Source organism: Neofelis nebulosa, chromosome 6 (assembly GCF_028018385.1).
Source record: "Neofelis nebulosa isolate mNeoNeb1 chromosome 6, mNeoNeb1.pri, whole genome shotgun sequence".
Classification (NCBI taxonomy): Eukaryota; Metazoa; Chordata; class Mammalia; order Carnivora; family Felidae; genus Neofelis; species Neofelis nebulosa.
This window is the reverse complement of record NC_080787.1, coordinates 24871257-24892787: the sequence shown is the minus strand read 5'-3', so window position 1 is coordinate 24892787 and position 21531 is coordinate 24871257. Positions and strand designations below refer to the sequence as shown.

At 51.7% G+C, this 21531-nt stretch overlaps 1 protein-coding gene across 1 annotated transcript in view; it reads right to left on the bottom strand.

Moving 5' to 3' along the window:
* Nucleotides 1-8234: 8234 nt before the first annotated feature.
* The window catches only part of SSR1 (signal sequence receptor subunit 1), a 47105-nt gene continuing 33808 nt past the window's right edge, over nucleotides 8235-21531 (bottom strand). Inside the window, exon 9 of the mRNA XM_058733091.1 lies at nucleotides 8235-15756. Coding sequence (XP_058589074.1) covers nucleotides 15732-15756 — 25 coding nt within the window. The 3' untranslated portion in view covers nucleotides 8235-15731. The remainder of the gene's footprint in view (nucleotides 15757-21531) is intronic.

The following is a 21531-nucleotide window of genomic DNA, read 5'->3' as shown; positions in this document are numbered from 1 at the left end:
GAGCCACCCAGGTGCCCCAGAATTCACTTTTAAAAGAGGGGGTTTCACTGGTGTCCATTGATAGATAACAGATAGAGAAGATGTGGTAATATACATATATACAATGGAATATTATTTGGCCATAAAAAAAGAATGAAATCTTGACATTTGCAATGACGTGGATGGAGCTAGAGAGTATAATGCGAAGCAAAAGCAGTCCAACAAAAACCGCCCAGAAGCACCTGGGTGGCTCAGTTGGTTAAGCATCTGACTTCGGCTCAGGTCATGATCTCACAGGTTGTGAGTTTGAGCCCCGCATCAGTCTCTGTGCTGACAGCTCAGAGCCTGGAGCCTGCTTCGGATTCTCTGTCTCCTCTCTCTCTGCCCCCTCCCCTGCTCATGCCCTCTCTCTCTCTCTCTCAAAACTAAACATTAAAAATTAAAAAAAAAAAAAGAAGAAGAAGAGAGAGAGGCAAACCAAGAAACAGACTCTTGACTCTGGAGAACAAGCTGATGGTTACCAGAGGGGAGGTGGGTGGGGGATGGGAGAGAGGTGACAGGGATTGAGGAGAGTACTTATTGTGATGAGCTCTGGGTGATGTATGGAAGTGTTGAATCACTAAATTGTACACCAGAATCTTATACTCTATGCTAACTATAGTGGAACTAGATTAAAAAAAAATTATTAAAAATTAAAAAAAGAGGGGCACCTGGGTGGCTCAGTCGGTTAAGTGGCCGACTTCGGCTCAGGTCATGATCTCACAGACTGTGAGTTCAAGCCCCGCGTCGGACTCTGTGCTGACAGCTCAGAGCCTGGAGCCTATTTCAGATTCTGTGTCTCCCTCTTTCTGACCCTCCCTCGTTCATGCTCTGTCTCAAAAATAAATAAACGTTAAAAAAAATTTTTTTTAAATAAAAAAAAAAGAGGAGGCTTCAATCCTGAAAAATTAACCTTGGTAGAGGATAGGTGGACAATGGAAAAAAAAAAATCCTTGATCCTTTACACCCCACATAAGTGCCCCATTTCTAGGAAGTGGCTGCTTCCAACCCTGTCCTTCCAACACACAAGTCCTTCTGTGGTGGGTCCCAGAGAAACAGCACCCTCCTCGCCAGCATGATCTCTGGGCATGCCCCCTCCCACCCTGACACCTGCTGCTCATCCTGACCCAGGTCCGCTGTCAGTGCCTGGCCAGCCTCTCCTCTGCAGGGCAGGAGTACAGGACCCAGTACCGAAAGGCTGGGGCCCCTGACACTTTGGGATGGGACAGTTCCCAGATGGGGAAGAGGAGCCTTAGGATTTTAAGTTCTGACTGCAGCCCCATGGCTCTGCCTGAGCAAAACCAGCTTTGATGAGCTGAGTGGACACTAATCCAAATGGCCACGCCAGAACCCTCACATTCTGATCGCTTGGATGAGGGACATGCCTCCCTGCATGGAATTTACCCAGGGGGCAGGTGGAGGTGAGCCAGCCCCAGGGGGAGGGGTCCCAAAAGTTATGTCCTCCTACCTGAAGACACAGCTAGTTCTCTGCCCCTGTGTCAGAGAGGCAGGGCAGAGAAACGGCCACGAGCCAGGTCTCTGGCAAGCTGGCTGGTGTGCAAATCCCAGTTCTGTCTCTTATGCCTAGTAAATGACCTTCTGCCTCAGTTTCCCCATCCATAAGAATGGGATAAGAATAGTTACCTGGGGGTGGCTGGGTGGCCCAGTCAGTTAAGCTTCCAGACTCTTGGTTTCAGCCCAGGTCATGATCTCACCGTTGCTGAGTTTGAGCCCCACGTCAGGCTCTGCACTGACAGTGTGGAGCCTGCTTGGGATTCTCTCTCTCCGTCTCTCTCTGCCCCTCCTTTGCTCTCTCTTTCTCTCTCCCTCAAAATAAATAAACATTTAAAAAGAATACTTACTTCGTTGTAGGACTGCCGGGCAGACTAGATTTGCTACATGTCAGGTGCTTGGAACAAAACACCTGCTACCAAGTAAGCATAGAGGGAAAGGCTCCCCTCACCGCTGCTCCTCATACAAATGCTGCATTGGCTCCAGGGGAGGCGAGTGGGCAGAACTTGCACAGGACACCTTCCTTCCCTAGATGTTGGGGGGAACAGCCTGCCAAGGGGATTGTGGGGGATGACCAAGCTGCAAGGCCCCAGAGGTCTAGGCCTTGCCTGAGCCCCTGCTGACTCCCATGAAGGGAGGGGAGCCAGACTAGCAGGGAAGGAGCTCTCCAGAGGGAAGGCCTGATCCCTGAGCAACTCTGCACACTCTTTCCCCCAGGTCCCAAGTCAGCCCACAGCCCCTGAGTACATGTTTCTCTCTCTCTCTCTCTCTCTCTCTCTCTGTCTCGACCCACCTAGCCTTCTCCAGTTTGACTGAAGGAAGATGAAGGGCTCAAGAGACAGTCCTGGGGGCCTGCCACCTGTCCTTGGGGTCACTCTGCTCTGCTGCCCAGAGCTGGGGAAACAGACCTCGCCCAACTGGTCAAACTGCTCCCTGCAACGGAGGAGGGGCCCAGAGAGAGGTGGGTCTCCTCTGTGTCTGCAGTCACCTGGCCACTCCCCACCACAGGCCTCATGGTCACAGTGGCCCAGGACTCCATTGGGCCTTGGTGAGCAGCAGATGCCACACGCTGGGGTTGCTGGGAGGGAAGCACCTTAAACTCCTGCTTCACACCAGGCAGCATCTTAGGAAGAGCTGCCTCATGGCCTCCGCCTTTGCAGCGAAGCCTGGGGTCTGTCTACAGGAGGGCCTGGTGGGGGCAGGGTGCAGACCTTGACCCCAGGATGAGGTCTTGGCCTTGCTACCTTGCTACAGTGAGCTCCCCTCAGGCCCCAAATCCTGGGAGTCAGCACTTGCAAGGTAGCAAGAGCCCCAGGGGACTGGGCGCGCACTAAAGTGTGAGTGTTTGTGGATTCTGGACCCTTCTGACAGCAACTCCACCAGTCCAGGCTTCAGCCACGAGATAACACAAACGCCTAAACACACAAGCCACCCAAAAACTTCCTGTGGCATTTCTGCACTTTGGCCCTACTCATGGATTCCAAAGGCTCCTAGAAGGGGCCTAGAAGGAAGAAGGACGCTCCAACGTGCCATGGCCAGCCAGCTCCCGGTTCCCTGTCTTCGCCCCAAGCGGCCTGGGCCCCTCCTTTTCCAACACCAGCAACCCAGGCAGCCGCGGACTGAGAAGGACGGCTGGGTTTATTTTAAACTTAAAATTGAAGGTTGCTCTTTAGCAACAACAGAACGGTCCCCTCAGATTCTAGGCTGCCAGTGTCAGTGTCCTAAATAAGAAACCAGCGGGCTCTCCTTTCCCGTTTTACTTTTAGGGGAAGGAAGCCACAGCCAAATGTGGCCGTGACGTGTCTGGCCCTTGCTGCTTGCCGCCTGGAGCCCAGCCTGGCGGTCAAGACAGAAATTAATGCTTCGGGCCAAGGTAGCCAACGTGGGGCACAGCTGTTCTCCAGCCCTGCCTTCGTCCATGCACCCAGGAAGCTCTCTGATGGGGGTCTTAAATCACGGTGATACCCACACCCGTTCAGTTTAGAAAATGTAACTACTTTTATTCATTGAATATCGCTGTTTTAGTGGGGCCCAACTTTTTTTCTTTCCTCATCTGGGACGTGTTTACACAGCAGCGTGCACAGTGCAGAGTGTTTTCCTGTGGTTTTTGTTACTTGTCTTCACCCACGTCCAGTGAGCCGGGAAGGAAAAAAAAAAAAAATCCTTATCATCTCAGAGCAGAGACCAGGGTTGAAATGGTTTGCCCAGGCCAGCCAGCTAATTTGTGGCCTTGTTAGGATGAAACTGACCACCAGAAAAATCCTAAGATCATGGGTGTCGTGGGGTGCCTGTGATAGTGTGTGTTGTTCATTGAAAGGGTAGTTACTGGGGGTGCCTGGGTGGCTCAGTTGGTTAAGCATCCAACTTCGGCTCAGGTCATGATCTTGCGGTTCGTGAGTTCGAACCCCGCTTCGGGCTCTGTGCTGGCAGCTCAGATCCTGGATTCTGTGTCTCCCTCTCTCTCTGCCTGTCCCTCGCTCGACCTCTATTTCTCTCTCTCAAAAATAAATAAACACTTTAAAAAAATCTTTAAAACAAAAGAAGAAACTGGGAGCACGTACTCCTGTGAAACATGGAAGCAGATGTGATTTGGGCACCATCCATATATCCCCACAGTCACTCGGTCAATCCCCAAGTGTTCCACCTCTTCGCTGCAAAACAACCATCAAGATGTAGGGGTCAAGGTGGGGCTGTTTGGGCAGGGCCCTGCAGGGACGGCTGGTCTCGGCCCCACAAGGTGCCTGCCAGGGCAGATCCTGCCAGATGGTTTCTTCTCCCTCGTGCCCAGGCAACTCAGTGTGGGTCCCCCACCCGCATGGCCCAGCCACTAAAGAGAATTTTCTGGATTGCTTGTTAAAAATTCAATGTCAGACCTACTGCTTCAGGATCTCAGGAGGTGGGCCTCAGCCATATGCATTTTTAGCGAATTCCCAGAGGAATCTGCAGTCTAGGAAAGTTGGAAAATCAGGGCTCCAGAAATTAAAGACTGTCCCAGACTCCTTTTCCTCAGTTGCACCTCTGGTTGCCCCTCAGGCTAACATTAAGGCAAACTGTTTGCAAATATGTATTCTCTAAAATCTAGGAAATGCACCAGAACCTTCCTTGAAGCACCCCTCTGGGGCCTCTTTTCTAGCCTGTATAGCTACTCACCTGCCAGCATTGGTACAAGGACCCTGCCCTACCCTGGGGCCACACCCCAACCCCCAGGAAAGGAACTTCTAAGAAGTATGGCTGGGCTCAACCTTGGGGTCGCCTGCCTGGAACTTTGGGCCGCCCTGCCTTCTGATACCTTCTTGTCCTCCAGCCCAGGCTGGCTGCATTATTTGTAGGATGCAGGGCAAAATGAAAATGTAGAACCCTTGTTCAAAAAGCAGAAAAAAACGTTTTTCCTCCTCACCCCTGCCCCCTGCCTCTCTCCATGGCATGGTGATTCTTTTTTTTTTTTAATGTTTATGTATTTTTGAGAGAGAAAGAGACAGTATGGACACGGGGAGGGGCAGAGAGAGAGAGAGAGAGAGACCCAGAATCTGAAGCAGGCTCCAGGCTCTGAGCTGTCAGCACAGAGCCTGATGTGGGGCTCAACCTCACGAACCGAAAGATCATGACCTGAGCAGGAGTCAGATGCTTAACTGACGGAGCCACCCAGGCGCCCCTCCATGGTGTTTCTTATTTGCTATTTAAGGTCACACTCTGTCAGGCATGGGGGATCCTTGTGGGGAAGTGCCCACAAGCACCTGAGACCTCACCTACAACCCAGCATGTGGAGCTTTCACACCAACACCCCAACTTTCCCTGTATCCACCCCCAGGCCTCCACCTGGACCCAAGGGGCTGTAATCTCTAGGAAAGGGGGGAGGTAGGCAGCCAAGACCCCATCCCAGGAAGCAGGGAGGTGGAGAAAAGCAGGACAACACACGAGGCAAGGCTCCAAGCCCCCAAACCCCATCAGACTTCACTCCCAAATCCCAGTTCAAGGATGAAATCATCAAGACTTTCAAGATGGCACCCTCAGAGCACTGAACCCTGAGCCCTGTGCTTGCGACTGACTGCACTGGGCCCACTCCCAGGAAGTGGCCCCTCCCTCAGCCCAGAGCTCACCTTCCTAAGTTCCTAAGCGCCGCCTAGTGGCACGGCTGGTGAGGTGACACTGCTCCATTCTGTCTCAGAGGTCCAGAATCCAGCCCTGTGTGTTTCCCTGGGTCCCAGGACTCCCTCAGTGTCTCAGGCCTGGCCGCTGATTTCCTAGGGGCTGGTGTCCCCCCACTAACCTCAAGCCCAGTTGTATTTGCTGCTGTCCTGAGAGTGGTATCGAGTTTCATGATCAGAACCAGTGAGGCTCAGTCAAGCCAGCACTAATGGTGGGTGCGCCTTGCCAAGACCTGCCCCCAGCTCTTGGTGAAAGCACAGAACTCTGACTTGTGCAGTGTGTACCCAGCTCTGGGACCCAAAAGGGGCCACATGAGCCGGCAGAACTGCCCGAACTTTGCCTTGCCCACATCCTTCCAGAACCTTCCACATCATTCTCAGCTGCCTTTCTTTCTCAGCTCACTGGCTCTAGGGCGGCAACCCAGCTCTCCTTCACCTGAGGTAAGTGCTGACTGTCCTGAGTTTGGGTGCTGCAGACCAGCAGGGGCTGGTCTGTGAGCTGAGTGAAGGGAGAAGGGGAGGCATCACCAGTGAGTGAGTCAGGGAGGGGCCCTGTCAGCGTGAAAGGAACAGTGAGAGCAAATGCCAGGGAGGTGTGGGCAGGGGTGAATGGAGGATGTGGGAGTAAATACACCAGGAGGAAAACACCTAGTAATTTTTTATTGAAACTGAATAACACCATGTCAATTTTTCCTGTTATGCACTGTCTTTTTTTAAGACTTTTTTTTATGTTTATTTATTTTTGAGACAGAGAGAGAGACAGAGACAGGGAGACAGAGCACGAGCGGGGGAGGGGCAGAGAGAGAGGGAGACACAGAATCTGAAGCGGGCTCCAAGCTCTGAGCTGTCAGCACAGAGTCCGACACGGGGCTCGAACTCACGAACCGCAAGATCATGACCTGAGCTAAAGTCTGACACTTAACCGACTGAGCCCCCCAGGCGCCCCATGACTATTTTTTTAGTGCAGTGTTGGGTTCGCAGCAGCACAGAGGAAGGTGCAGGGATTTCCCGTATACCCTCTGCCCCCACAGCCCCAGCCTCCCCCACCATCAGCAACCCACCAGGCCTGGCATTTGTTACAACAGAAAACAGGTCGTCACCCAGAGTCCGTCGTCTTTCACCCCAGAACTCACGACAGGTTGTTCTGAGGGTTTGGGCAAATGTATCATGACATGTATCCACCGTGAGAGTATCATACAGGGTCGTTTCATTGCCTGAGAAATCCTCAGGGGTCTACCTAGTCATCCCTCCCTCCTTCCTCCTCTGCGTTGTCTTGCCTTTTTTTTTTTTTTTTTAGGAGTTTTTTATTTAATTGGGGGAAAAGAAAAGAGCAAGATAAGTGTTTGCGGATTGGCTTCTTGGAGGTGAGTTTTGCGATCATCTCTGAAAGAGGCCCAGGAGCACCAGGGAATTACCTGGAAGGAGTCCTGGCTGGAGGGCAGGGAGGGGGCTGGGGCCCAGGAGGCCTTGTGGTCAGCTGTGGCCATTCCCTCACTCAGCCAGGATCTGTGAGCACTGAGGAGGTGCAGGTACTGGTAGGAGATCCCAAGCAAGGGAGACAGACCCCGCTCTCCAGAAGTCTAGGAGGGAAAGAGGTAGGCAGGTAACTCTTGTCAGAGACCGGTGTGGCCACATGGTTGAGGAGCACAGGGCACTGTGGGTGCTCAGGCAGGGGGGACACTTCTGGCTGCTGACCCTGGAGAATGGCACTTGGGAGGGTTTCAGCAGGCAGGGTGTGGTGGTGGTGAGCCAGCCAGGGAGGCCTGGGGACAGGGCAGGGAGAAGTGAATGAAGGGGTGAGGGGCCTGCCAGAGGGGGATGGGCTAACAGCCACTGGGTAGATGGGGGCACTCCCCACCCTACTGAGAGGACAGTGAAGACTGCATGTGTGATGAATGAGGGAATTAGCAGAGTTTGCATAATGGGCCCAGCTTCTGGTCACAGGCAGGTCATTGAAGGCCAGTGGGTGTACCAGCTGGTGTATCAGGGCCGTGTTCTAGAAACATCCAAGCTGCAGAGCAGAGGGTTGAGCAGAGACAAGGAGCCGGTGAGGAAATTCCTGAAACAATGCAGCGATGACACCTGGCATCATGCATGAGGGAGACCCGACAGGGCAGGGGTCAGCATGTTGGAGTCATCATTGGCACACAGAGGAGACAGCGCTGTGAATGAAGCCGGAGAAACTAGATGAGGAGAAGCCGGCCTGGTGGGTGGTGGACAGCGTGAGGTGCCTGCCATGACAGCAAGTGACAAAAACCCAACCAGGCCAACTTATGCAAGACTGGGACTGGGTGAGAAGTCCCCAAGCAACCTGTGGGCACGGCCAGATCCAGGTTCTCAAGGGAGGTGGTTAGATTCACCTGCCTCTTCTCCCCGTTCTGCTTTCTTCCTATAGATTTTGTGGTCGCGGAGGGTCCACCCCGCCCCGCGCCCCCCCCCCCCCCCCCACGGCAGCAGCTCACCCTTGTATTCAACAGTTTAGCAACCCCAGCTGCTAGTTCTGGCTAGTGAAATCAGGATTTCTTCTTCTTTTTTTAATGTTCACTTATTTTTGAGAGAGAGAGAGAGAGAGAGAGAGAGAGAACAAGTGGGGGAGGGGCAGAGAGAGAGGGAGACACCAAACCCAAAAGCAGGCTCCAGGCTCTGAGCTGTCAGGACAGAGCCCGATGTGGGGCTCGAACCCATGAGCTGTGAGATCATGACCTGAGCTGTAGTTGCATGCTTAACTGAGCCACCCAGATGCCCCAGGGCCCCAGGATTTCTTCTTGTTGCCTGGTCAGAGCTTCAGGCTCATGGTGGGTCACATCACATTCTTGGAGCCCTCCCAGGTCAGATACCCCTAAACTGCCTGGAGACAGAAAGTTCCCCAGAGGAGAACTCGGGGCTGCCACCAGGGGGAGGCAGAGAGCTTGAGGGGGATCCAAGTCAGGGTGTCTGGGCTGAGGGTACAGCTAAGGAAGGGAAGAAAGAGAGGGAGAGAGACCCAGAAAGACAGAGGACACCAGAGGAGCTCAGAGAAGCAGGGGTGAGAACATCACTGTCTAAAAAAAAGGGAGGGAGGGGGAACATGCCCAGTCCTGGAAGAGGAGGATGGGGTCACGCTGCAGGAGGGGGGTGGTGGGTGGAAGCCCCAGGGAAGGAATGACACACAGTGGAGATGAAGGTGTGAAGACAGAGCCTTTGCAAAGAGGCGAAGGGGTGAGATAAAACTGTCACCAGAGGGGATTTCTGGGTCCTGGGAAGACTTAAGGATAAAGGAAAAAAGTTATGTGTTTGTGGGGAGTGGGGGGATGGGTAGCGTTCACTGATAAGGCAAGAAATTCCCTGGTGGTTGACCAAAGCCCAGGAGGAGGAGGGACAAAGGGCGGGTGACCAAGCTCTGAAGAACAGATGGGGACCTAGGGGGAGAGGAAAACGCAGATCTGCAACCCCACCAGGGAGAGGGGAAAGTTGAGAAATCCCCCTTGGAAGGCATCCTTGTTTCCACGAAGCCGGAGACCGTCTCAAAGAGCCAGGTGGAGGGCAGGGGTGGTGCGGGAGCCGGGGACAGTGCGGCCTTGGGGGGACTGAGTGACAGGGACTCCAGTGAACACTGAGCATGCTGCTTCGCTTTGTGACACAAAACGTGGCTCCGTTAGAGACAGGTCTCACAGCCCTCTATCCATCTTAGAGTGTCCAGGAATGGGGGCCCTCAGGCTGGTGACCAAAGCCACTGACTGCATTCACCCAGGGCTGGGAGGGTGGGGAGGGACTAAGGGCTGAGTCTGGGGGACAGGCAAGGCCAGGAGGCAGGTGACCCCAAAGGGAGAGATGTGCTGGCAGAACAGGAAGGCTGGAGGGAAGGGCGAGGGGGAGCAGCTTAGTCTCTTTCAAAAGCAGAACAGCAGGCTGACTTAAGTCCACGGGGTCCAGGTCTTCCCACCTGCAGGGCTCCCCTGGGGACACTGGGTCCCTCCCTGCCACCTCTTGAATTCCCAGGCAAGCTTATCTGATCGGCCTGGTGGGGTCAGGGGTTGACCCTGGATCAGCCCCAGAACAGGGCTAGGTCCTGGGTATTTGGATGTTCCCGGAGAAGGGAGAGTCACCCTGAGAAAGCCAGCTGCCTGGGGAGGGTCTACCCCGCAGGGAGAGGAAGGGAGGGGAGGGCAGCAGAGCTGAAGGTGTCAGGCTGGAGCTGCCCTGTGAGGAAGGCACCAAAGACAGGACTTAGGAAGCAGAGGCCGGCCAGCTCTGGCCCCCTCAGTGCCAGTTGTGAGAGCTGGTGTGCCCACCACCACCACCCCCCCCCCCCCCAGTCCTTCCCTCAGGTAGAAAAAGGAGGGAGGGTTCAAGTACCAGGTTAGCCCCGGGGCAGAGAAACCACTACACTCTTCACAGCGTGCTGGCTGGGAAAAGGTTAACCCGCTTCACACTGCAGCCTTTATGGGGGAGAGTGGGATTCAGACGGGGGCTTAGAACCACCTGTTCCTTCAAGGCAACACCTGTCTTCTCCTTCCCAGGCCCCACCTGTCACTGAGGCCCAGCGCGTGGCTGTGGAGGACCCTGAGAAGGGGACACCAGGACAAAGTGAAGCTGGTACACAGCCAGTGAATCTTCCTCAAGTGACTTTCTGACCCAACACCTCCAACGGCCCTGTGTGGGCTTGGAAAAGGACGCCGGAATGTTACTTCCCAAACCTGGCCAACCCACCCGCGGTCTCCTGCTCCAGCACTCCCTCAAACGACTGCATCCCCTGACAGTTCTGCTCCTCAGTCTCACCCCCTCCTGGAGGCCCTCCCAGACTACTCAGCTCTTCTTCGAAGATCATTCACTTGGTTTTCATCACATAATGGAATATATTTGTCCTTCTCCCTCCACCCACGCCCCCTTTTTTTCGCTTTTTTAAGCTGACCTGTATCTCCTCAGCATGAAAGAGCAGGGCAGGGGCGATTATTCTTTTTTGTGCCCCCTCCAAAACGCACCCTGCACATTTTAGCTAGTCCATGTCTGTTTTCATAGCGGAAACAAAGCCCTGATTCGCAGTCTTGGGCTGTGTGGTCTGGGTGGTAGGTGGGGACGTGAGGTGTGGCCTCACCTCTAACGCAGACCAGTGAGTGGCAGGACTTTAGCCCAAGCCAAGTTGACATGCAAGTTTTCAGTTAATGACTTCCCACTCACCTCTCGACTGCACATTTTGTAGCTTTGGCCTTCCCAAGTGCTTTCCTTGGAAGGCAGTTGTTCTCTGCCTTGGCTGCTCTTTAGAATGCCCTGGGGACTGTTTACATCCTGGGTGACCGGGCGCCCACCCCAGGCCAGTTTAATCAGTCTCTGGGGTCGGGGAAACACTGAGAATCTTAAAAGCTCCCTGAAGCTTTCCACTGTGCAGAAGGCTGGGACCTACCCATCTCCCGGCATCCTGCAGGGAGACACAGCGCAAAGCTTATGGGATTGGGAGCCGAACAGCCCTAGGTTCAAATCCAAGCCTCGTACCTGCACTTGATTTGGGTCCTCTGAACCTTCATGTCTTATCTCAACAATGGGTATGAAATGCCTGTTTCCCAGAATGTAAGGTGCATACAGAACTTCCAATAAGTACAAGCCCCCTAAAATGATACTGCCCAGGCCTCTGTGAGTACTTAAGGCCTTCATGGTGATAGAACCTCAGTCTTCTGTATCAGGGATTATAGGGGGACAACGAAGAGATGGGAAAAGAAAAGCCTTACTTTCACTTCTGATTCTGGAGAAAAGGATTCATAGTCCCCATAAATTGACCTAAGTGCTTCTACATGTTGCAGAAAATTCTCTATTACCTATTCACTTTACGGTTTTTCATTTACATTTTTTAAATGTTTATTTATTTATTTTGAGCGAGATAGAGAGCGCAGCAGGGGAGGGGCAAAGAGAGAGAAGGAGAGTGAATCCCAAGCAGGCTCTGCATTGTCAGCACAGAGCCCGATGTGGGGCTCGAACTCGTGAATGATGAGATCATGACCTGAGCCGAAATCAATAGTCTAACCAACTGAGCCACACGGGAGTCCTGGACTTTTTCATTCTCTGATAAGTTATTTTTGAATTTTATTTGAGAGAGAGAGAGAGAGCATGAGCAAGGGAAGGGGCAGAGGGGAGTGGAAAGAGAGAGAAAGAGAGGCTCCATGCTCAGTGCAGGGCCCAACACAGGGCTCCATCTCATGACCGTGATCAGGACCCAAGCTGAAATCAGGAGTTGGATGCTCAACCGACTAAGCCACCTAGGCGCCCCTAGGTTTTTCATTTTCTAAGAGGGAGCAGGGACCCTGTGTTGGGGAGCGGGGTCATTTCTGATGGTGCAGTTCCTCTGTTGGTGTTTTTGGTGATGCCCCCCCAAGCCCTAGGAAGGGTCACGGGCTCTGCTGAACACCCCTTCACCTCTCCATGAGCTGGTGTGAGCCCTTCTTCCCACGCCTGGACTGTCCGTGGGAGGCAACAGATCCCTGAGGCCCAGCGGCTGTGCAAGGAACATTTGCCAACGAGAGTCATGGGTCTCTTGTGTCCCGGGGTTGTTAGACAAGATCCTCCACATTCTATCACACCATCATGGTGGGGACAGCCGAGAGACTCTGGGCCCAGAATTCGGTTTTTAATGATACTAGAGACAGGCTTACCAAGAAGCTGCTCAAAATTCTAAGGATGGAAGGGGCTTCACACGTTTTCAAGAGTTTGGAGGCTGCAAATATTACACATATACCTGAAGGTAAAATAAACTGGGTTGTGAGGTAAGGAAGGGCAGTGTAAGCTTGAGAGATAGTACTTCTTAATTTTTCAAAGCCCTTAAACACCTATATATTCAAGATTATGGTAAAGGAAATACTGCCTGGCCTGTTATGAGCTGAATTCACACACCCAAGTGTACCCCCTCCCAAACTCAATCCCTAGTACTCAGACTGTGACTGTATTTGAAGAGGGGACCTTGGGAGAGGTAACTGAAGCAAAATGAGGCCATTAGGGTGGGTCCTCATCCAATCTGACTGGTGGCCTTATAAGAAGAGGGTATTTGGACATGTGGACTCCAAGAATACATGTGCATGGAGGAAAGGCCACGTGAGGACCCAGGGAGAAGATGGACATCTGCAAGCCAAGGACAGAAGCCTCAGGAGATAGCACTTGATCTTGGAATTCCAGCCCCCAGGAATGTGAGGAACCACATTTCCGTCATTTAGGCCGCCCAGCTTATGGGCAGACCCATATGGTGCCCTGGGTCGATCTTCTGCGTGTACCTGACACCACGCACACGTGAGTGATTATAGGGTTGAAGGAGAAGGAACAAAATGGCGTCCAGGAGCTCCTGCTTGCCAGGCACGTAGCAAGAGGGTCAGGCACATGGTAAGTTCTGGAGAGATGGTAGGGACTAGTCCTAGCATTACTATGACCATAGTTATCTTGCTATTCACCGCAGGTGAACACAGGACCAGGTTCCAGAGACAGTGCCCCGTGAGTCATGGGTCGCACAGACGTGTCCCTGCTGGACACCTGCCATGCCAAGCTGGGTCTGCATTCATGACGCTCGCCTTCCCCCCACATCTCATTAAACATCTTTGTAGAATTCAGACAAATAAGAAAGTGCTGTTTGGTTTTTGCTTTTGTTTGGAAAAGCAAGAGATTCCCCTGGCCTAGGACTAGACGTCTGTGACTTGACTTCTCTTTGGGGTAGGTAGGAACATTTGTTCATTAAAAAGTTTTTTTTGATGTTTATTTTTGAGAGAGAGGGAGAGACAGAGTGTGAGCAGGGGAGGGGTGGAGACAGAGGGAGACACAGGCTCCAGGCTCTGAGCTGTCAGCGCAGGGCCTGATGCGGGGCTCAAACTCACAAACCACGAGACCACGACCTGAGCTGAAGTTGGACGCTTAACCGACTGAGCCACCCAAACGCCCCAACATTTGTTCATTTAAATAAGGTTTTCAACTCTGGGTGCCTCAGCTGTAAAATGTATGCTGATGGCCTGCATGCGCATTTAGGTGGCAGAAGCCCTGTGGGGGACGGCGAGGTAATAAGGAGAAGAGGGTTTCCCCTGTCCTCTCTCCCACCCTGGTAACCTGAGCTGTGTGGCCTTGAATAAGGCATTTGGCATCTATAATGGGACGTTGCTCTTCCCTAGTTGCTCTTGACAGCCCTTCCAAGGGACACCTGGGGATTTCACCTGTGACCTTAGAGAAATTGAACCACTTCCGGTTGCAGGAAACTAGGTATCCCATGGATCCCTAGGAATGCCGTGCGCCTCTGCAGGGCCAGCCTGGGGGACAGCATGGCCTTGAGCACCAGACCCCAGGATGCCCCAGCTGGGTCTGCTGGGCTGCTCGGCCCAGGCTCACCCACCCTGGGATCAGTGAGTACTGGGTATGTCACATGCCCAAGCACCACACTTGTGTCACAGACGGCTGGAAACCGAGGATGGGCAAATGTGAGTGGTCCCAATATGACTGTCTTGAGTCCTGAGAGCCGCAGAAGGGTCCATGGGCTTCCTTCAGTCCGGCTGGGTTCCCAGAGGGGTGTTTCCTCAGATTGGCTGCCTAGTGGCATCCCCATCACCCCCTGGCAGCATATCCACGAGGAGAATACCCAGGCCCCCACTCCAGACCTGCTGACTCAGGATCTGAGGCTGAGGCCAGCAGTTCTGTGTGCTAATGGGCACTCCGGGGGTTCTGACTTGCACGAAATGTGCCGATCACTCACTTGACACAGGACTTGATCACCTGGCAGAGGCTCCCCTCCACCCCCTGATGGCCAGTCTCCAACTCTGAATTCACTTGTAGAGGTGATTTAAAAAATGCAGATTCCTGGGCCAGCCCCCTGGGAACTCCACTTTAGGTGTGCGGAATGTTCTAGGTGGTTGGGATGCACGAGGATCCCCGGCCACATCTGAGCCGCACTTTCTCTGTGTGACTCTGTGTCATCTCTTGGCTGGATCATGGTCACTGGCTTCATCGCCACCTCCCCCTGTTCCTCACACACAAGTTGCTTTGTTCCTGCTACCTGCCTGGTCTGTAATGTCCTTCTTGCCTTTCCCTACTCTCCAGAGTCCCCACTCTGCACTTGAAGGCTCAGCTCAAAGAACGTCTCCTCTCGAAGCCTCCCCCACCGCCCTCCCTGCCCCTTCTCCTCCTCCCCCGCCCCCCAAACGTGTTCCTGCTGCAAGTCTGAGGTAGTGTCCTTATAAGGCCCAGTGGGTGTGGACGGGACTGTATTACGATTCTGGTGATTCCCTGGGGCCTGGCACTCAGCGAGAGATTCATACTTGTTTGTACGCCTTTCAATTCAATTTATTTCAGTCCAATTCAACTCAATGCAATTCAACTTAATTCATGTCAGCATAATGAAAGGGCCCTGGGGAGCCTATTATGAGCACCAGCACACAGAAGCCAGGCCTCAGAGACGGAGGAAGGACCCCACTCATGGAAAAGGCCTGCTCACTTGCCATCACGGGGAGCATTATTCAGCTCTTCCTGCTCCCGAGGCCCTGCGAGTGCCACGGTTGCCCAACTCCTTCTGAGGCCCCTCTCGGCCCAGCTCATCTCGGAACATGTCCCTAAGATGAACCTGGAAGCTGCTAAGGTGTGTGTTGCAACCAAGTCCCTTCACCCAGAGCCGCCTGTCTCCCGACCTTTGCCACCATCTACGTAATGGGGTAAGAGCAAGCTGAACGGAATGAATCTACTGCTTGGGGCATACAGTTCACTCGGTCCTTGCTGTTGGCGGGTCCCCACATCCCCATCCTACCTGCTGGCAGGGGAGGCCTGATGGACTAGGACACGTCCACCCAGAAACAACGCACGACAGCCGTTATTCAAAAGCCACAAAGCCCTGGTCGCACAGCCATTCCCAGTGGTGGCTTTTCCGTGGGAGCCAGGGGAGGATCCAGCTGAGAGGGCTGGTGCTGTCCTAGGTTTCACAAATAGCAAAATGGTGCAGAGAGGATGGCCGGTCTCCAGGAACCGCACGTCCGGGGGGTGGGGTTTCCTTGCAGCAGGCTTGTGGGGAGCTGTAGCCCCAGCCCCTGGAGACCATGAGATGGCAGAAGCTTCGGGAGAGGTCTGATGACAACATCAGTGTGTCTCCCTCCTCCTGCGTCTGAAACAACAAAGGGAGAGAGTGACCTCCTGAGAGGCTTCGGGACAGCCCTTGAATCACTTCCCGACCCGGGGTGCGGTGTGTGGCTGGTGTGGCTGGACAGAGGCCACTGGGCTGTGGGCCCCCCTGCCCACCAAAGATGCTTCGTGCTGCTCTTTCGGGTCCAAATATTTCACATGAGAAAAGACCCAGAGAATCTCCCCCACCCTGACTCTCCCACACGCCAAGAAGAAGCAAATGGGAAAATCTTAAACTGGGGTTCGAAGTTTCTAAAATCGGTCCATCCTGTGATTCCCCAAGGGAAGGATAAACACAGTGCCTCTTTATTGGGCTTTAGTCAAGACTTTCATGCTTTCAGCGAGAACCCGGCATAAAAAGAAATAAAAAAAACCTTAGCCATGCTCCACGAGTAAAGCAGAAAAAGCCACAAAGCCTGATCCGGAGAGAGCTGGGTGGGGGTTTGCTTTGTGACTGAACCCGCTCAAGGATAGTCTCACGCACTCTTTCATTCACTCAGCATTATGTATAAAGCACCTACTACGTGCCAGGCCCTGAATTGGGAGCGGGGGCTGCCCTGGCGAACAAGATGTGGTCCCTGCTCTCACAGAGCTTGCAGCAGAGTGGGGGACACAGGAACACAACCACCAGGATTAGATCGAGTCGCTGAGAGTGGCGATATAGGAACAGCGCCCCCAGACCTGTGGGTGCCTGGAAAAGGGGTGCGGGAGGCTCAGAAAGCTTCCTTTTGAAGAGGTGACGTGAAAACCGAGGTTGACAAACTAAATGAGACCCCCACGTCTCCCAGGTCATCAGTATCAACAACAGTAACGACAAAACAGCAGAAGCAGGTGCCTCTTGGCTCACGGCACTGAGCGGGGCTCCTCATCACTTCTGTGCTCTTCCTGCCGGAAAGACATAATATGAATCTGAGGGCAAGGAAATAGTACATGAGCTCTAGCTGGGGGACACTCTGCAAAGCAACCTGCCTGACTCCTTAAACATGCTTTTTTGAGTCCTGAGACACTGAGGGAGTGTTTCAGGTTAAAAGAAACTAAGGAGACCTGACAACTAAATGTAACAGGTGATCCTAGACTGGCTCCTGGACCAGAAAAAAAATGCTGCCGTGATGACCATCACTGAGACAATTAGTGAAACCCGACCACAGCCTGTGGATTAGAAAACCTCGCATCAGTGTTAAACTTCCGGACTCCAACCACTGTAATTTGGTTATATAAGAGAGTGCATTTGTCTTTCGGACATAAACACGGGTGTGTTCAGGGGCAAAGGGGCATCATGTCTACAATTCACCCTCAAATAGGTCAGCGTGTACGTGTATGTGTATATGTGGCAAAATGTTAACAAGTAATGATCAGCATGAGGGTTAAGAGTAGAGGGAATTTGGGCTATGTTGCAACTTTTCTGGAAGTTTGAAACTGTATCAGAATGAAAGGTTACCCGCAAGCGAGGTGCTCGGCCAGCAGGTAGGGGCAGAGTGTCAGGATCTTCCATCTAGGGAGAGGGCTGGACGGTGGCAACAGGGTGCTGTGCGCAGAGGACAGGCAGCTCAGCGGGGGAACGGTTTCAACGTGGGGACTAGTGAGACAGCGGCTCAGAGGTCTGGAGGAAACAAACAGTGGAGGATTTGGTCTTCGTCATGCAGGCTGTGGGGAGACGCCGCAAGGTTTTAAGCAGGGGAGAGCAACAGGATCGGGAGGCCAATCTGTGATGAGCACAGGGCAGTGTGTGGGTGGTGGTGGGTTTGAAGGGGACCGGGCTGGCAGTGGGACGTGGGGTCTGAGCTGCCCCAGCCATGACAAGTGACAGCCAGCGCCACGCCCCCGTGGGCCAGCTGTACTTGTCAAATGCAGGAAGTGAGCTGAGCAGAGACTGGTAAGAGGTAGGAAGGAGGGGGGACCTGTAAAACGGGGGCTTCCCGTGGCAGTGACCGCACCAACGGAGGCAGGAAACACTGAAGGAGAAAGTGACCTAGGGAGAAAAGTGACCAATTCCCAGATTGAGTTTCAGGTGGCTTTGGGACATCAGTGTTTGGGAGGATGGGTCTGACAGCCCTGGGAGGGTTCCCGGTGCCTTGGGCCAGGGCTCCTGGAGTCACACTGCCCAGGTCCAGATCCTGGATGGCCTTACTATCTCTAAAGCAGGGTAATGACAGTGGGCAATCTGCCTTATTGCTCGAGGCCTCCGTTTCCTTGGCTGTACCACGATGGTATTAGAGCCTTTCTCATAGGGCAGGGGGCCCTGGCCATTAAATGAGTGAACACAAGTAAAATGCTTAGAAGAGTTTCTGGATCACAGGAAGTGCTCAAAGGGTCAGCCGCCACCACTGCCTTTAGCTGACCTCTGGGGCATCCCAGAAGAGGGCAGGAACGATAGGAAAAGGCAAGCGAAGCAGCCCCATTCCTGTACAAGCAGAAGGAGGGTCCCCAGAGCCCAGCAACCCAACCCATCCCCATCTGTGGTGCAGGTGCTGCCCTGCCCTTCGGCTAGTTAGGGGCTCCCAGGCGGCCAGCAGAGAAGATGAGCTCCTTCCTTTCCACCAGGTAGTGCTTCGGGTGGGACACCAGGCTCTCCTGGGGGCACACTGTACCATGTGGGAGCACTGGGTATGCTTATTAAAATGCAGATTACTGGGCCCCAGCCCAGAACTCAAGTCAGAGGCTCTGGGGACGGTGCCCTGAACACTGTGCTTTAAGCAAGCCTCCTCCATCCAATCTTATGGGCACCTGCATTCATGAATGCTGCCTGACAGCAAATAACTGCTGAAGTAATGCATTTTGGAGGGAGGGAACAAATGGTGATTATTTCCAACCTTAGTTGCAAATAATTATTTTGGACCCTTAAATTACACTACTCAATACAGTATATATGACTTTAAGTGGCTAGGTGTTTTCCATCATCTTAATACAGCGTTCCCTTGGGAAAAAAAAAATAATGGGAATATTTTAGAAAGGAAAATCCATGTAGGCTGAGGTGGTTATTATTACTTTTTACTTTAGCCTACAAAGTAAGAATGATAGGTCTCCTCAAATATATGAAGGACTGTCATGAGAGAAAGCAAGCAGATTTTTTCTAAGATGATTTGGGGAAAACTGGGACACAGACCACAAGGAGGCAATTTGTGTTCAAGAAAGAATTGTCTAGGGGCGCCTGGGTGGCGCAGTCGGTTAAGCGTCCGACTTCAGCCAGGTCACGATCTCGCGGTCTGTGAGTTCGAGCCCCGCGTCAGGCTCTGGGCTGATGGCTCGGAGCCTGGAGCCTGTTTCCGATTCTGTGTCTCCCTCTCTCTCTGCCCCTCCCCCGTTCATGCTCTGTCTCTCTCTGTCCCAAAAATAAGTAAAAAAACGTTGAAAAAAAATTAAAAAAAAAAAAAAAAAAAAAAAAGAAAGAATTGTCTAATAGGGGAGCTGTCCAAGGATGGAATGGGTGCCTGGCCCAGTGGGAGGTGTCCATACGGGGGAGGGGGGGTCACAGAAGAGAGTCTTGGACTGGCAAAAGCTAGACCAGATAACTCATAAGATTCTTTCTAACTGTAATAACATATGAGGCTCTGTTAAGTACAGAAAATAGGGAGGGCACCACCCTTTAGAATTTCACAGGATGATTTTTTAGCTGCTGACACACAAAAATTACTTATGAGGAAAAGAAACCTACTTCTTACTGGTGAAAATGAGGTTACTCTGGACCAGGCTTTGAGATAAGCTTTCTTTACATGCAGTTATCTTAATAAGTTCAATGCAACACTTGACATATAGTGAGGGCTTTATAAATATTCATTGAATATTAGTGACTAATAACTCCAGTTACTATTCCCATTTTACAGAAGAAACAGGCTGAGACCAGTTAAGTGGCAAGTCTAAGGTTATCCAGCCACTAAGTGGGTGAGCCTTGAGTCAAGCAAAATCTAGTTTCAATAGCTATTAACCATCACACTGCACTCATGTCCAACAAGCAAAAATATTTGGTTAGTTCATCTGAAGTAAACATGTGTGTGTGTGTGTGTACATGATGGAGGCAAAGCAGAGGGGTGGATGGCTCTTGGAAGGTTAAGATTAATCTAGAGAACACATTCTGGGTGTGGTTGGCTGGAGGGGTGTCTTTTACAGCATTCACCTTTCTACTGATGTGATCCTTCAAATAACTTAAAAATCCAAATCATTTCATTGACATCTTAGCAAAAGCACCATTTCTCACTTTGATGTTTAGTTTTGGGGGTTAGTTGTGGGGAGCAGAGGCATGCATAGTGTGGTTGGGCTGCATTGGTTCAAACAGTAGTTTGCTTTAGGAGAGAAAAATTCCTAACACAGACTTGTCTTCTTCCCAATCCTTCACCTTTCTAGCAATGTTAAGGGGTAGCCCTGGGAGTCCACACTTCACTGTTGTACCAACTGTTAGCAGCAGAGGGCAGCAAAACACACCCACGCAGACAGGTATCAAGGTAACCTGGGAATAACAGGATTCTAAAAGAAGAGTACTACTGATTTAAAATTATGAAACCCAAGGGCATCTGGGTGGCCCAGTTGGTTGAGCATCCGACTCTTGATTTCAGCTCAGGTTACAATCTCACGGTTTGTGGAACTGAGCCCTGAGTTGGGCTTTGCACACTGTGTGGAGCCTGCTTGGGATTCTCTCACTTGCCCTCTGGCCCTCCCCCATTCATTCTCTCTCTCCCTCTCCCTCTCTCAAAAAAAAACTTAAAAAATAATAAATTATGAAACCCAAAACACACAATTATTCCTATTACAAATTTAGTAATTAAAAAAATATATCTATATCTATCTTAACACAGCTAGTCTCTTGACTTGAAACACTACCTGAAGGGGGCTTACACTGCTAGTATTCTTTGGTCTCTTTCCTTATGGTGATCCTGTAATGGCTAGTGGGCAGCCTCTGTGCACCTATGATAGCTACTTAGCTGTCTCAACTTGGTATAATTTACTAAGTTTGTCATTATGCATTTAACAACAAAAAAACACATTTAAGGTTACAATTCAGTCACAATTTGAGAACTGACTTCATTTTGAAGCCACAGCTTCCTTATTTTTTCACTTCCTTTTTTCTAGAACTCACCTACAGGATTTCGTATCAACCACACTTTAGCAACTCTTGGGCACTTGCTTGCCAGTTTCCTTTTTTTGTTTCAGTAAGCGCTTCCTTGCGGGGCTGAAATGTACCACGAAAAGGCCGTTTCAGCCTCTTATTCTCTAGAATCCTCCAGGGTACAGTCGTCCGCCATGTGAGCCTGGAAGTCTGGTGCGTATGTGCACAGAGGGAAGCCAAGACTCGGGCATGTGTGAATCCAAAGCACAGCAATTCAACCTATTTTCTGCTGAGTTTCCAGTGAATGGTGACCAGACTCCCACCTGGAAAACTTCCGTATCATGAGGGGAGATCCTGTGAAAGTTCTGGACACAGACACACCTGTATTCTGATCTCAGCTTTGTCACTTAATAGTTGAGTGATTTTTAGTAAGCTACTTGTGTATTCAGGTCCCTCACTTGCAAAATGAGGATATACCTACTTCACTGTATGGTTGTGTGATAATTAAATAATCCATATATATTCAAACATTTATCATGTGTTAGTAATGGTTTAAGCCTTGGTGATCCAGTTAAGTTAAATAAAATTCCTGCTGTCACAAAACTTTCCATTTCCAAAGGGGGTGACAGATAATGGAAGAACAAGGTAATCTCAGATAGTGGTGAGGGAATACGGACAATAAACAGTGGTGTGATGCAGGTGCTTGAGCAGAGGCCTTGG